At 48.4% G+C, this 14,928-nt stretch overlaps 1 protein-coding gene across 4 annotated transcripts in view; it reads left to right on the forward strand.

The window, feature by feature from the left end:
• The window catches only part of patj (PATJ crumbs cell polarity complex component), a 139,205-nt gene that overhangs the window by 98,577 nt on the left and 25,700 nt on the right, over positions 1 to 14,928 (forward strand). For 3 of the 4 annotated variants that reach the window (XM_034529891.1, XM_034529892.1, XM_034529893.1), the window contains exons 32-43: positions 5,129 to 5,213; positions 5,463 to 5,573; positions 5,660 to 5,764; positions 6,221 to 6,286; positions 6,590 to 6,677; positions 10,404 to 10,510; positions 10,933 to 11,016; positions 11,628 to 11,821; positions 13,281 to 13,428; positions 13,708 to 13,794; positions 13,943 to 14,117; positions 14,619 to 14,656. In XM_034529891.1, coding sequence (XP_034385782.1) covers positions 5,129 to 5,213; positions 5,463 to 5,573; positions 5,660 to 5,764; positions 6,221 to 6,286; positions 6,590 to 6,677; positions 10,404 to 10,510; positions 10,933 to 11,016; positions 11,628 to 11,821; positions 13,281 to 13,428; positions 13,708 to 13,794; positions 13,943 to 14,117; positions 14,619 to 14,656 — 1,288 coding nt within the window. Of the gene's footprint in view, positions 1 to 5,128; positions 5,214 to 5,462; positions 5,574 to 5,659; positions 5,765 to 6,220; positions 6,287 to 6,589; positions 6,678 to 10,403; positions 10,511 to 10,932; positions 11,017 to 11,627; positions 11,822 to 13,280; positions 13,429 to 13,707; positions 13,795 to 13,942; positions 14,118 to 14,618; positions 14,669 to 14,928 lie in introns of all 4 variants that reach the window. The other variant, XM_034529890.1, reaches the window with a different exon arrangement.

Below are 14,928 nucleotides of genomic sequence, written 5' to 3' on the forward strand. Positions count from 1 at the left end.
CGTGTGCACGGGCAGGCGCGGAATTATTTATCCCTTGATAAAGGTCGCCACGGCGATGAGCAGTAGAATGTCGACGGGGGCAGGAGTGCATCGCCATGGAAACATCAGCGGTCACCCTCCCGGCCCGGTCCATCCCTCTGCAGGCGGCGATGCTGATGGAGTGGATCGGTCTCCAAAGCGATCAAATGATCGTTGTAGGAAAGAAGTCACAAAACGAGTCTGTACAAGTGGGTTTTAATCGTGTCCGGGTTACATACAGCTGAACATGCAGCATTTAAATAATTCATCCTTTGATTCTCATCAGGCTCCCGTCTAACGATGCTGAGGCAAATGTTCCCATAACAAATGAGAATAACATTAAATTACACGTCACCTAAATATATACTCTAATTAGAATCTAGAACATGAAACGGTGCAGCAGGAGAACAGCTTGTTTATAGCCAGATCAATGGTGTTGCTCACTTTATCGACGGAAGATGAAGTCGGAAGCACCAGCAGGCTCACGTTTACAGTCCCATCATCATCGGTCAACATTAGGAACACTTGTGAAATGTTGTGGCTTCCAGGTCTCTTTTAGGGGGAGCTCAATCCTGGCTTCGATAACCTGTTTGAATGGATTTAGGCTGAACTGCTACTGAACTAGGGGTGTACTGGTACATGGCCAAGGTTCTACGTGGGAAAAAAACAATCTATAATCTACAAAGGCTTTGTGTGTGTGTCAAAGAGGAAATGCAGCTCTCCACCAGGTGTGTCTGCAATGACCACCGCTGTAATGTTTGGTTAAAGGAATCTCAAATAAAAGAAACGCATGAAGTGCTTTTATCCCTCTGGTGACCCCACGATGCGTCCTCTAGCGCCGCCCTCAGGAGAAACCTGTACGTGAACGGCTCCACTGCGGTATACCAGATGAACCATCTGGATGTATGGAGGCCTCTCAGCGGGACATCACAGGAGTGAATGTTAGACTAATGGCTGACGGTGCCTGACTGAAGCAGGAAGTGACAGACTGACCCATAAATTCCAGTTCCTGACGGCTTAACCTTCACCAAGGATACATTCAAGGTTAAAAGTGAACGGGTCAGATACTGGGCAAGGACGATAACTGGTAATGGAGGAAGGGTGGAGACACCGAGGCGCCAGATGGAACGACGTAAGAGAAGACAAAGATTGGAGGGCAGGATCGGATGATGAATGGTTTCAATTCAATTCACTGATTTTAGTTTGCTGAGTCTGTATAAAGATGGACAACATGACAGCTCAAGCCAAAACATCTCGGTTTTCTGGCATTATATTGGCGTTAACTGTAAATATATTGTTTTTAGGGAATTTGAAGAAAGAGCTGATGTGGTCATTTTTGTCTCCGTAATCTACATTGTAAGAGAGGGTAGGGTACAGGGATCCAGCTTTTCATTTTAAAACCCCAAGCAACACCAGACCAGGGCCAGCTTTTTGACTTCAAATGTCAGAGGTGTTCTTTTCTTGACCATCTCGTCTGCAGAGCAGGACGTTGAGCCGGTGAATCAGCTGCTCTGTCAGCTCCTTGACCTCATCACGTATCCCTTTAATGTCCCTTTAATGTGGAACTGGAGCGCATTGTGGCAGTACAATAGATGATGATGATGATCACGGGGCCTTTTGATGGAGAACAACTGATAGGGATTCTCTTTGATGTCGTTCTCTCCATCAGTAATTTGCTGCGTGATTGGAGTGCAGACAATATGTGATGTGGGGCGCTGATTAGCGTGATCAGAAAGGTTCCGACTTAAATTGATCACCATCTCCTTTTATTTTAAAAACTCAACAATGTTAAAGCTTTCTGTGAAGAAGAATGAGAGGAACTGAAGTGCGTCGTCGATCGCTGGAGTGAAGTCAGAGTTTAACTTTTCTGTAATCAAACGTTAAAAGTGCTCTCGTTTCCCTCATTATTCTGTGACCCCGAACGCCTCTTAATATTTCCAAACGCACTTCTCAAGATATTTCTAATAGTTTGGTTTGTTGTTCACCCTGCACTGCATTGGTTTTAGGCCCTCACTGTTTGATTGACAGGTGATTTCTGTCTAGTCTAGAAGCGCTACTGATGATGGAGTCTAAATAAGAAAACAGGATGAGACTCTGAGACCAAAAACAAAAGAAAGAAGGCCTTCTGGGTCCTCTCTGAAGTCCGTCCCGGAGCCCCACAGATGGCTCCGTTTAGCGCCGGGCCCGGAATCAAACGGCTCGGGCATCAGACGGCTCCACCGCGGAAGGGTTGGGAGTGTCTCGTGAGGTGGACTGGCTCCATATGTCGTCATGTAGCAGATGTCCTCTGAGCCAGACAGGTATCGTCTCCCTCATCGCCTCCTCCTTCATGTCCGTCGGCACACTTGGGGACGCTTTGTTGGTTTTTCCGCTCCGTTGCCCGAGAAGCTTGTTGTTGTTGTTGTTGTTGTTGTTGCTGTCGTCGTTGTCGTCGTCGTCGGTGATGAGATCCTCGAATCCTCGATTTGATGAATAGAATTTCTCCCTCAGCCGTGTGACTGTTCCATTTATAATTCCTGTCAGGAGCATTTAGTGAGTCACCAGCTGCTGGGAGGAGGCGGAGTCAGCACCGGTCTTTGTCTCGCCGCTCCTCATCAGGCGACGGTTGAAGTTGCTCAGCAGGATGAACACATAAAGGTCAAACTCCGTGCCCTCAGCCCAGTAATGATCCCACCATAGACTACAGAAGTGGACGTCATAGAGACGGCGATGTAGAGACGGCGATGTAGAGACGGCGATGTAGAGACGGCGATGTAGAGACGGCGATGTAGAGACGGCGATGTAGAGACGGCGATGTAGAGACGGCGACGTGGCGTAGAGACGGCGATGTAGAGACGGCGATGTAGAGACGGCGATGTAGAGACGGCGATGTAGAGACGGCGATGTAGAGACGGCGATGTAGAGACGGCGATGTAGAGATGGCGATGTAGAGACGACGATGTAGAGACGACGATGTAGAGGCGGCGACGTGGCGTAGAGACGGCGATGTAGAGACGGCGATGTAGAGACGGCGATGTAGAGACGGCGACGTGGCGTAGAGACGGCGATGTAGAGACGGCGATGTAGAGACGGCGATGTAGAGACGGCGATGTAGAGACGGCGATGTAGAGACGGCGATATAGAGACGGCGATGTAGAGACGGCGATGTAGAGACGGCGATGTAGAGACTGCGACGTAGAGACGGCGATGTAGAGACGGCGATATAGAGACGGCGATGTAGAGACGGCGATGTAGAGACGGCGATGTAGAGACTGCGACGTAGAGACGGCGGCGTAGAGACGGCGACGTAGAGACGGCGACGTAGAGACGACGACGTAGAGACGACGACGTAGAGACGACGATGTAGAGACGGCGATGTAGAGACGGCGACGTGGCGTAGAGACGGCGATGTAGAGACGGCGATGTAGAGACGGCGATGTAGAGACGGCGATGTAGAGACGACGACGTGGCGTAGAGACGGCGATGTAGAGACGGCGATGTAGAGACGGCGATGTAGAGACGGCGATATAGAGACGGCGATGTAGAGACGGCGATGTAGAGACGGCGATGTAGAGACGGCGACGTGGCGTAGAGACGGCGATGTAGAGACGGCGATGTAGAGACGGCGATGTAGAGACGGCGATATAGAGACGGCGATGTAGAGACGGCGATGTAGAGACGGCGATGTAGAGACGGCGACGTAGAGACTGCGACGTAGAGACGGCGGCGTAGAGACGGCGACGTAGAGACGGCGACGTAGAGACGACGACGTAGAGACGACGACGTAGAGACGACGACGTAGAGACGACGATGTAGAGACGGCGATGTAGAGACGGCGACGTGGCGTAGAGACGGCGATGTAGAGACGGCGATGTAGAGACGGCGATGTAGAGACGACGACGTGGCGTAGAGACGGCGATGTAGAGACGGCGATGTAGAGACGGCGATGTAGAGACGGCGATGTAGAGACGGCGATGTAGAGACGGCGATGTAGAGACGGCGATGTAGAGACGGCGATGTAGAGACGACGATGTAGAGACGGCGATGTAGAGACGGCGATGTAGAGACTGCGACGTAGAGACGGCGGCGTAGAGACGGCGACGTAGGGACGGCGACGTAGAGACGACGACGTAGAGACGGCGATGTAGAGACGGCGATGTAGAGACGGCGACGTGGCGTAGAGACGGCGACGTGGCGTAGAGACGGCGATGTAGAGACGGCGATGTAGAGACGGCGATGTAGAGACGGCGATGTAGAGACGGCGATGTAGAGACGGCGATGTAGAGACGACGATGTAGAGACGGCGATGTAGAGACGGCGATGTAGAGACGGCGATGTAGAGACGGCGATGTAGAGACGACGATGTAGAGACGGCGATGTAGAGACGGCGATGTAGAGACGGCGATGTAGAGACGACGATGTAGAGACGGCGATGTAGAGACGACGATGTAGAGACTGCGACGTAGAGACGGCGGCGTAGAGACGGCGGCGTAGAGACGGCGTTCGCAGCTCCGGGAGCGTGACCATCACAAGCGTTCGCCGTTGCTGGTTTTGTCCCGTGTCGCGAGTCGTATGGAAGACAGCGGTCATGCAGCATCAACACAATGAGGGTTTGAATGTTTATTGCATTCTTCTCGCCACCTGCACTACCCACAATTCAGCTGGACAGGAGCTTTGTGTGCACACGAGAGAAGCTGGCATTGAGACCATTGGTTTCTCTGAACCTTAACCAGTTGGGTTTGGGGCCCTCAACCTGAGGGGCGTTATGAGGCCCTTTCTACCGCCACACCTTCTGATGTGTCAAACGTGGCTCAAGTGACACCGTTTATCAAACTCTCCCCAACACCTGGACTCACACTGATGACTCGGATCTCTACATGAATCAAGTCTCTGACTGAGTGACCAGCAGAGCTCCAGAAAGAACCGGGCCTGGATGTTAATAACAGGTCTCCATCTTGTGGCTCTGCAGCAGTCGCATCATTGCAGCTATGAGCCTGAGGCGCTCAGGTGGTGAAGCTCTGCATTAATAATAAACTCCCATCAGTTCCTCGCTGATCAGAATGTGTTTTTCTTGCTTCTTCTCTGGTTTTCGTGTTGCAGCTCAAACTGATGTCTCTCTTTTTCTCTGCAGAAATGACGACGCTATAAACCAGATGGCAGTGCCCCCCTTCGCGTCTCCCCCTCCTCCCCCTGTCCTCGGCCCCGTCGGCCCCGAGGTAACGACGTGCTCTTTTAACACTATAATATAACCCTAATATGACTATTTTGTGGCTTTTTGACAAATATAATATGATTTTTAACTATATTATGACTACGACTTTTTCGACTTATTATACGAGGACTTTTTTTTAATTTCTATATTTTAACATTTATTAGTCCTCAATAGTGTAATTAATATTTTAAGCATTTTTGGGCTATACAAAATAAACTGTATTGAATTTAATTGAATTGTCGTCCTTTGTCAGTCCGTCTGTCCGGCTCCTCTTGCTGTCTCCGTCCCCACAGACGGACCCCGGCCCACAGACAGACCCCGCCCCCCCGACAGCTTAAGGCTCCCCCCTTCATCGGACCCGCTGGTCAGTTCAAACCACTTCACTCCCTCTTCAGTCCACATTTCACAGGGATATGAAAGTGTGAACTGATCTGTGATCTGTCGAAACAGGAAGCGAAGAGTGACGAAGCCGAACCGAACAACAGGAACAGAAGCAGCAGCAACAGCAACAACAGCGCCCCCAAGAGTCTGATGGAGAACGACGCCTCGACAAAGGTAACGTCACACACTGGGACGTACGCAGAGCTTTTACTTGTTGCAAGTAAAAGCCCCTAGTAAAATCTAAATGTATTATTAATATATATATTAGACGATTATTATTGATGAACATGTAAGATGCATTTAAATATAGTAGTCGGGAGTATAAGAGCTCATTATTCTCATTTATATATAGTTATATAAATATATATATTTATATAACTATATACTGTATATTTATATTCAGAAAAAATTATATTTATATAATCATCCTATAAAATGTTATTTCTTTTTAACTACAATTTTTTATATATTTAGTATAATATTAAACAATATAATACATAACAATTTAAAAAGCACAATAATTCTGTGTATTTTAGAAGAAGCATAAAGTAGCAGAAAATAGTAATAATTACAGTACGTGTGTGTGTGTGTGTGTGTGTGTGTGTGTGTGTGTGTGTGTCTTTGCTCTAGAGGCTGAAATTTGCAGGGACTCCAGAAAATGAGCCTGCTGCTCCGAAGGCGTTGCCGGAGCAACAGGTATTGACTGCATTTACTTTAGTAGACGACTAATCTGAGTTTGTACATTTGAGAGATATTTATATATATTGTTGCATTAATGTCCAAACTGTTCAGTCTGAAGGTATTTCACCTGCCTAATATAGTACTCAGGTGTTTAATCTACAACAGATGTAAGATGTGGCCAGATAAATGTAGTGCAGTATTAGTACTACTACAGTACTAATACCTCAACGTTGTACTCAAGTACAGCACCCTGCTCAAAGACAGAGACTCACTGAGTGTGTTTGTATTTGTGTGTATTGTGTGTGTGTGTGCGTGTAGTCCTCCAGAGCTTCCAGCAGTTCCAGTAAACAGACGACAGCAGCATCTCCTCCTCTGATGAGTCCCGACCTGCAAGCCGCCAACAGAGGTACACACACACACACACACTTTAAAGTCTGTTTGATTGACATCTAGCGACACAAGCACGTCATCATTACCCGTTTTGTTGTACCGTATGTTTATTCCCTCCTCTACAAAGCCCAGTGTGTAGTCCGGTCAACGTTTATGATTGACAGCCACGTCGTCTCATCAAACGTTAAATGATCAGAGCCAGACTCTCAATCGCAGCACGGACTCATCAACTCTTTGCTCTTAGGCTAACACTTTCCCTCTGCGGCCAGTCTTTGTGCTAAGCTAGGCTAATCACGGTACATAAAGACCTTGAAATGAGCTCCACCTTCACCAGCCAAGTGACACGTTAATGCATCAGTAGTTATAATACACTCACATACATGTGTGTTATTCTGAACTGGGTCCTTCTGCATGATGAATACTTATATTATAATATATTTGATATACATAATGTACATAATACTTTTATTTGTAAAAGTATTTTTTACACTAGTATTACTTAAGTAGGAGTAGTTACTACTTTGTACAGTCTTTAGATGAGCAAAATGAAAAGTTGTATAAACCAATCTTCCTCATCCTCCTCCTCTTCCTCTTCCTCTTCCTCCTCTCTTCCTCCTTCCTCCTCCTCCTTCCTCCTCCTCCTCCTCTTCCTCTTCCTCTTCCTCTTCCTCTTCCTCCTCCTTCCTCCTCCTTCCTCCTCATCCTCCTCTTGCTCCTCCTCCTTCCTCCTTCCTCCTCCTCATCCTCCTCATCCTCCTCTTGCTCCTCCTCCTCCTCTCCTTCCTCCTTCCTCCTCCTTCCTGCTCCTCCTCTTGCTCCTCCTCCTCCTCTTGCTCCTCCTCCTCCTCTTGCTCCTCCTCCTCCTCTCCTTCCTCCTTCCTTCTCCTCCTCATCCTCCTCTTGCTCCTCCTCCTTCTTCCTCCTCCTTCCTCCATCCTCTTGCTCCTCCTCCTCCTCTCCTTCCTCCTTCCTCCTTCCTCCTCATCCTCATCCTCCTCTTGCTCCTCCTCCTCCTCTCCTTCCTCCTTCCTCCTTCCTCCTCCTCATCCTCCTCCTCCTCTTCCTCTTCCTCCTCATCCTCCTCATCCTCCTCTTGCTCCTCCTCCTCTCCTCCTTCCTCCTTCCTCCTTCCTCCTTCCTCCTCCTCCTCCTCCTCCTCATCCTCCTCTTGCTCCTCCTCATCCTCCTCCTCATCCTCCTCTTGCTCCTCCTCCTCTCCTTCCTCCTTCCTCCTCCTCATCCTCCTCCTCATCCTCCTCTTGCTCCTCCTCCTTCTTCCTCCTCCTTCCTCCATCCTCCTCATCCTCCTCCTCATCCTCCTCTTGCTCCTCCTCCTCTCCTTCCTCCTTCCTCCTCCTCCTCCTCCTCTTCCTACTTCTCTTCCTCCTTCCTCCTCCTCATCCTCCTCTTGCTCCTCCTCCTCCTCTCCTTCCTCCTTCCTCCTTTCTCCTTCCTCCTTCCTCCTCCTTTCTCCTTCCTCCTCCTCTTCCAACTTCTCTTCCTCCTTCCTTCTCCTCTTCCTACTTCTCTTCCTCCTCCTCTTCCTCCTTCCTTCTCCTCCTCTTGCTCCTCCTCCTCCTTCCTCCTCCTTCCTCTTCCTCTTCCTCTTCCTCCTCCTTCCTCCTCCTCATCCTCCTCTTGCTCCTCCTCCTCCTCTCCTTCCTCCTTCCTCCTCCTTCCTCCTTCCTCCTCTTCATCCTCCTCATCCTCCTCTTTCTCCTCCTCCTCCTCCTCTCCTTCCTCCTCCTTCCTCCTTCCTCCTCTTCATCCTCCTCATCCTCCTCTTGCTCCTCCTTCCTCCTCCTCCTCCTCCTCTTCCTACTTCTCTTCCTCCTTCCTCCTCCTCATCCTCCTCTTGCTCCTCCTCCTCCTCTCCTTCCTCCTTCCTCCTTTCTCCTTCCTCCTTCCTCCTCCTTTCTCCTTCCTCCTCCTCTTCCAACTTCTCTTCCTCCTCCTCTTCCTCCTTCCTTCTCCTCTTCCTACTTCTCTTCCTCCTCCTCTTCCTCCTTCCTTCTCCTCCTCTTGCTCCTCCTCCTCCTTCCTCCTCCTTCCTCCTTCCTCTTCCTCTTCCTCTTCCTCCTCCTTCCTCCTCCTCATCCTCCTCTTGCTCCTCCTCCTCCTCTCCTTCCTCCTTCCTCCTCCTTCCTCCTTCCTCCTCTTCATCCTCCTCATCCTCCTCTTTCTCCTCCTCCTCCTCCTCTCCTTCCTCCTCCTTCCTCCTTCCTCCTCTTCATCCTCCTCATCCTCCTCTTGCTCCTCCTCCTCCCCTCCTTCCTCCTCCTCATCCTCCTCCTCTTGCTCCTCCTCCTCCTCTCCTCCCTCCTCCTCCTTCCTCCTTCCTCCTCTTCATCCTCCTCATCCTCCTCTTGCTCCTCCTCCTCCGCCTTCCTCCTTCCTCCTCTTCATCCTCCTCGTCCTCCTCTTGCTCCTCCTCCTCTTGCTCCTCCTCCTCCTCTCCTTCCTCCTTCCTCCTCCTTCCTCCTTCCTCCTCTTCATCCTCCTCATCCTCCTCTTTCTCCTCCTCCTCCTCCTCTCCTTCCTCCTCCTTCCTCCTTCCTCCTCTTCATCCTCCTCATCCTCCTCTTGCTCCTCCTCCTCCCCTCCTTCCTCCTCCTCATCCTCCTCCTCTTGCTCCTCCTCCTCCTCTCCTCCCTCCTCCTCCTTCCTCCTTCCTCCTCTTCATCCTCCTCATCCTCCTCTTGCTCCTCCTCCTCCGCCTTCCTCCTTCCTCCTCTTCATCCTCCTCATCCTCCTCTTGCTCCTCCTCCTCTTGCTCCTCCTCCTCCGCCTTCCTCCTTCCTCCTCCTTCCTCCTCCTCATCCTCCTCCTCTTGCTCCTCCTCCTTCCTCATCCTCCTCCTCCTCCTCCTCTCCTCCCTCCTCCTCCTTCCTCCTTCCTCCTCTTCATCCTCCTCATCATCCTCTTGCTCCTCCTCCTCCTCTCCTTCCTCCTCCTTCCTCCTCCTCCTCCTCCTCCTCTTGCTCCTCCTCCTTCCTCCTTCCTCATCCTCCTCCTCCTCCTCTTCCTCCTTCCTCCTCCTCATCCTCCGTCTCCTCCTCCTCTTGCTCCTCCCTCCTCCTCCTCCTCCTCCTCCTCCCTCCTCCTCCTCCTCATCCTCCTTCTCCTCCTCATCCTCCTCTCCTTCCTCCTTCCTCCTCCTCATCCTCCTTCTCCTCCTCCTCCTCCTCCTCCTCCTCCTCTCCTCCCTCCTCCTCCTCCTCCTCATCCTCCTTCTCCTTCCTCCTTCCTCCTCCTCATCCTCCTTCTCCTCCTCCTCCTCTTGCTCCTCCTCCTCTCCTTCCTCCTCCTTCCTCCTCATCCTCCTTCTCCTCCTCCTCCTCTTGCTCCTCCTTCCTCCTCCTCTCCTCCCTCCTCCTCCTCATCCTCCTCCTCCTCTCCTTCCTCCTTCCTCCTTCCTCCTCCTCCTCCTCCTCCTCCTCTCCTCCCTCCTCCTCTTCCTCCTTCCTCCTCCTCCTCCTCCTCCTCTTGCTCCTCCTCCTCTCCTCCTCATCCTCCTTCTCCTCCTCCTCATCCTCCTCCTCCTTCCTCCTCCTCCTCCTCCTCTTGCTCCTCCTCCTCTCCTCCTCATCCTCCTTCTCCTCCTCCTCATCCTCCTCCTCTTGCTCCTCCTCCTTCCTCCTCCTCCTCCTTCCTCCTTCTCCTCCTCCTCTTGCTCCTCCTCCTCCTCCTCCTCCTCCTCCTCCTCCTCCTCCTCCTCCTTCCTCCTCCTCCTCCTCCTCAGACCCATCCTGCTGTGCGGTGGTTCCTGGTCAGGAGATGCTGTTGGAGATCTGTAAAGGCCGATCCGGACTCGGGCTCAGCATCGTGGGCGGAAGAGACACGCAGCTGGTAACAGACGCACATCATTTACTTCTCATTATTGTTTTTTTACTCTTAAAATGTATATAATAATAACTGAGACACACTCATCACATATTTTAAAAAAGCTAATGAAAGTGTAAAGTTGATCAAAGACAACTGTACTTGGTGGTAACATGAGAGAGAGCATCTCGTGGTGACTTGTCCCGAACCTGATGTCCGATGTTCTCGAGTCGTCCTCGGCTCTCTGGTTCTGTTTATTAAAGGATCCGTCTGGTGTCATTGTGAACCGAGGGTCAGCGACGACGTACATCTTTAAAACAACACACACAAATAGTTTGATGTTTCATAAAAAAGACGCTTTTATCTGACAAACAGGAGGAAATAGTGCATTTGTTGGGGACTATTTTCAGCGTTGGATTAATCTAAAAATCTCTCTGTCTCACCACCAGGACGCCATCGTGATCCATGAGGTTTACGAGGAAGGAGCTGCAGCCAGAGACGGGCGACTGTGGGCCGGAGACCAAATACTCGAGGTACTGCTCACACAGTACTTCAGTACTGCAGAATTGTCTGTTTTGATTGTGTGGATGTTATTTTGTCCTCGTGTCCTATTTTAGTTTCTTTACCTGCTTGACATGAAGTATTACTGTTTACTCTGTCACTGCTAATACTGGTATTAGTAATATCATTGCTGTAACTAGTACTGTTATACTAATATTACAACTTCTACTTATATTGCTGATACTGCATCAAGAAATGAAATTACAGGCTGATACGTGTAAACAATGTCTCCCCCTGCTGGATAAGAACTGATTTACTCTTGTACTCTACCACTTTGAGATACTTGTAATGCTACTTTATACTTCTACTCCAATACATATTGTATTTTTTATATCACTACTACAACAACACTTTCTGATGTATTATAGATGAAAGTACCCAGCCGTTTATATAGTAATTAAACAGAGTAGTTTTATATAAACCATATTCTGAATCAATACATTTAGTTATAGAAAAACACATTTAGATTTTAGTAAAGAAGGTTGAATCCTGATTTATTTATATTGGGAGAAACTAGCTTCTGCATAACAGCAGTCCCGATGTGAGGAAATGAGACACAATATGAGACTTGATTGGTCTCCAGGTGAACGGGGTGGACCTGCGCGGGGCGTCCCACGAGGAGGCCATCGCCGCCCTGCGTCACACGCCGGCGAAGGTCTGCCTGACGGTGCTGAGGGACGAGGCTCAGTACAGAGACGAGGAGAACCTTGACCTCCTGAAGGTGGAGCTGCAGAAGAGGAGCGGCCGAGGGCTGGGGCTCAGCATCGTCGGGAAGAGGTCAGCCTTAAAAGAAGAAGCCACACACACACACAGACCCACAACACGCTGTGTGTGTGTCACAATGTAACACAGCATAAAAAAGAAAAGTTGTATTTGAGTATTTCCTTTTTATGCTACGGTATACTTCTAATCCACCACATCTCAGAGAGAAATATTGTTATGTTTTGCTTCATTTAATTAATAACTTTTATTACTCAACAAAGTTCCGATTATGAGCCCAAAATATAGTCAACTAATATATTATGATGTACTACTTTAGATTAAAATATCCACCTGCATACAAAGTAATTTAATTACCTCCACCCCTTCACCAGAAGCAACAATAAAGTGATGAACATGTTAATATGTATACATAATTATAATCCAATAATAATAATACATATCTTTCTGAAATGGGTCATTCTGCAAAATTAGCTTTTAATTACTTTTAGCATATTTTAATGCTGATACTTCTTAGATCTTTACTTAAAGACAGTGTGTAAACTGTCATGCCATCTAGTGGTGAGGTGATCCGCTCACTCTTCACCCTCCAAGCCGTCATTGTCTGTGGCATTTGATCACCAAAGGGTGTCGCCGACCCGTTTTCAGTGGCTTGAGGGCCTTAGCCAGAAGCACCGGAGAGGGGGCGTGGCTTATCGCCATGAAAACAGTTGATTACCGCCATCCACCATGGAAGAAATAACCACTATTTCTGCTTTATACGTGTTGAGGAAGTCCCACAAACATCGGACCATCAAGCACTCGTGTCTGGGTTCATAATATTATATATATTATATATTATATTATCCGTAGCCGCACACAGCTTCTCCAGGAACTGCGTCTGGATGACGGCCGCTTCCAGACCATCAACTTATCTCCATAGTTTCTGATTCAACGGCGTGGCGTCAGTGATGACAGGCGGAGCATTTCAACGCTGACACACATGTTTCGAGTTAAAACATTCAGCTTGAGCGAATGAGGCAACATATTCGCTACGTTGGTTGTCATAGATTCAGTGAGTATTCTCAGCTAAAGTTACATCATTATAGAGTAATGTGGGTTTCTTAACCCCTAAAATAAATGGATTCATATTATAACAGAGAAATGTGCTTACATATATTTTTACATTTATATAAATTCATGTAGAATATTTTACAGAATATTATATTCTGGCGTAGTTACAGTTATAGTGTTATAGTTCCAACCGGCCCTTTGAGGGCAGCATGATGCTGATGTGGCCCATGTGGAAACGAGTTGGACACTACGGTGGCCTTCCAGTGTTTGGTTTGTCTGTTCTGGGCTACCGTAGCACAGCGATTCTTAGACACACTAATGGGAAAAAATAGTTAGGAAATTGTATCACATTTCTGATAGTCTCGTCTAATCCTGCACACTGTTCCTTAAAGTACACATTTTAAATGCGTTTATGTGTGTGTGTGTGTGTGTGTGTGTGTGTGTGTGTGTGTGTGTGTGTCAGAAGTGGCAGCGGTGTGTTTATCTCCGAGGTGGTCAGAGGGGGCGCTGCTGAGCTGGACGGTCGTCTGATGCAAGGAGATCAAATCCTGTCGGTCAATGGAGACGACGCAAGACACGCCTCCCAGGAAACTGTCGCCGCCATTCTGAAGGTAATGCTCGTAGTTAAGATTTCATTTTGGTGTTTTGGCCGTTATTTGATGGAACGGACAGGAAACACAGTTCTCTGGTGGGGACGGTACTGTTATGTAACACGCCTCTTAACCAGGATGTCAGTGTGTGTGTTACCCTCTCACCTCCCATGTTTGCACGTCCGGGGTGAATTCACAGGTCTGAACGGGGCCTCACGCCACATTCTGATGCTGCTTGTTTGTTGGCGTGACTGTGTATTTGTGAATGTATTGGATCCATAAATCATGTTTTTCCCGCAGTGTGCTCGAGGTCCGGTCGTGTTGGAGCTCGGACGCCTCAAAGCTGCAACCTGGATCTCCTCCAGACGCAACTCACAAGGAAGCCAGGTGTGTGTTCTAGTGTCGCTCTGGCTTTGGGACAACCACGGTTACTTTAAGGTTTAGTGTTAAAGCCCTATATAAGTACAGATATGTGACAGTGTATGAAAAGGAAACATGGCATTAGAACCTGTTGATTTGTAAATCTTTGTCCCAGATGAGTCATGTGAGTGGGAACAGCTCAGGTGTAGTGGCTCCGCCCCTCCCAAATACCTCAACATTGTGTGACCCGGTGACCCCCGACCCCCCGAAGTTGACCTCCACCGGGCCCCTGCTTCTCAACAACAACACAAAGTCCACCCGTGACATCACTTCCTGCTCTAACAGCACAGGTAGAGGAAGCATTTTAATTTTAGCTTTAAATACCTTAATTCGTAAGTTATTGACTCTAAATTCCTAATATGTTGTGTTTTTAATAGGCTTTTGTCAAGGTCTAAAACGTTATTGACTATAATTAAATACATTTAATGTCAATTCAGGCCATGAGGACATTTATCATCTATTCATCTATTTTAAGTATCATTATTGGATTAATTAATTGATTTTAATAATGGTTTAAATGGTCTTTCTGCACGGTCTAAGGGGTAAGATAAAACATCTCTTCATTTAAAGAGACATTAGGAGTTGGCTCCTAGAAGGTGCCCATGAAAATCAGAACCTTTTATTGCCAAGTATGTTTTCACATACAAGGAATGTGTCATGGCGGGTGAACAATAGACAATAGGCAAAATCTTGTTGCCAACTATAATGATGTGATTATGTTATATTGATAAGTTATCATTTTGGACGGGTTAAATGTTGATCGCTGTTGTTTCTCCTGTGTTTGTTGTCAGGGGGAGACGCTGGCGTCCGTACGGTGGACATCACAAGGGTAAATGAAAAAGTATTTCACAACTTTATCTTTGTTGCCATCCAAGACTCCTCAGAATGCTAAACCTCAGCTGTCTGACAATTCTGTTCATGTCGCACACATACGACACATACGACACACATACTGCACACATACTGCACACATACTGCACACATACTGCACACATACGGCACACATACTGCACACATACGGCACACATACTGCACACATACGACACACATACGACACACATACGGCACACATACGACACACATACTGCACACATACTGCAC

Source organism: Cyclopterus lumpus, chromosome 4 (assembly GCF_009769545.1).
Source record: "Cyclopterus lumpus isolate fCycLum1 chromosome 4, fCycLum1.pri, whole genome shotgun sequence".
NCBI classification, from domain to species: Eukaryota; Metazoa; Chordata; class Actinopteri; order Perciformes; family Cyclopteridae; genus Cyclopterus; species Cyclopterus lumpus.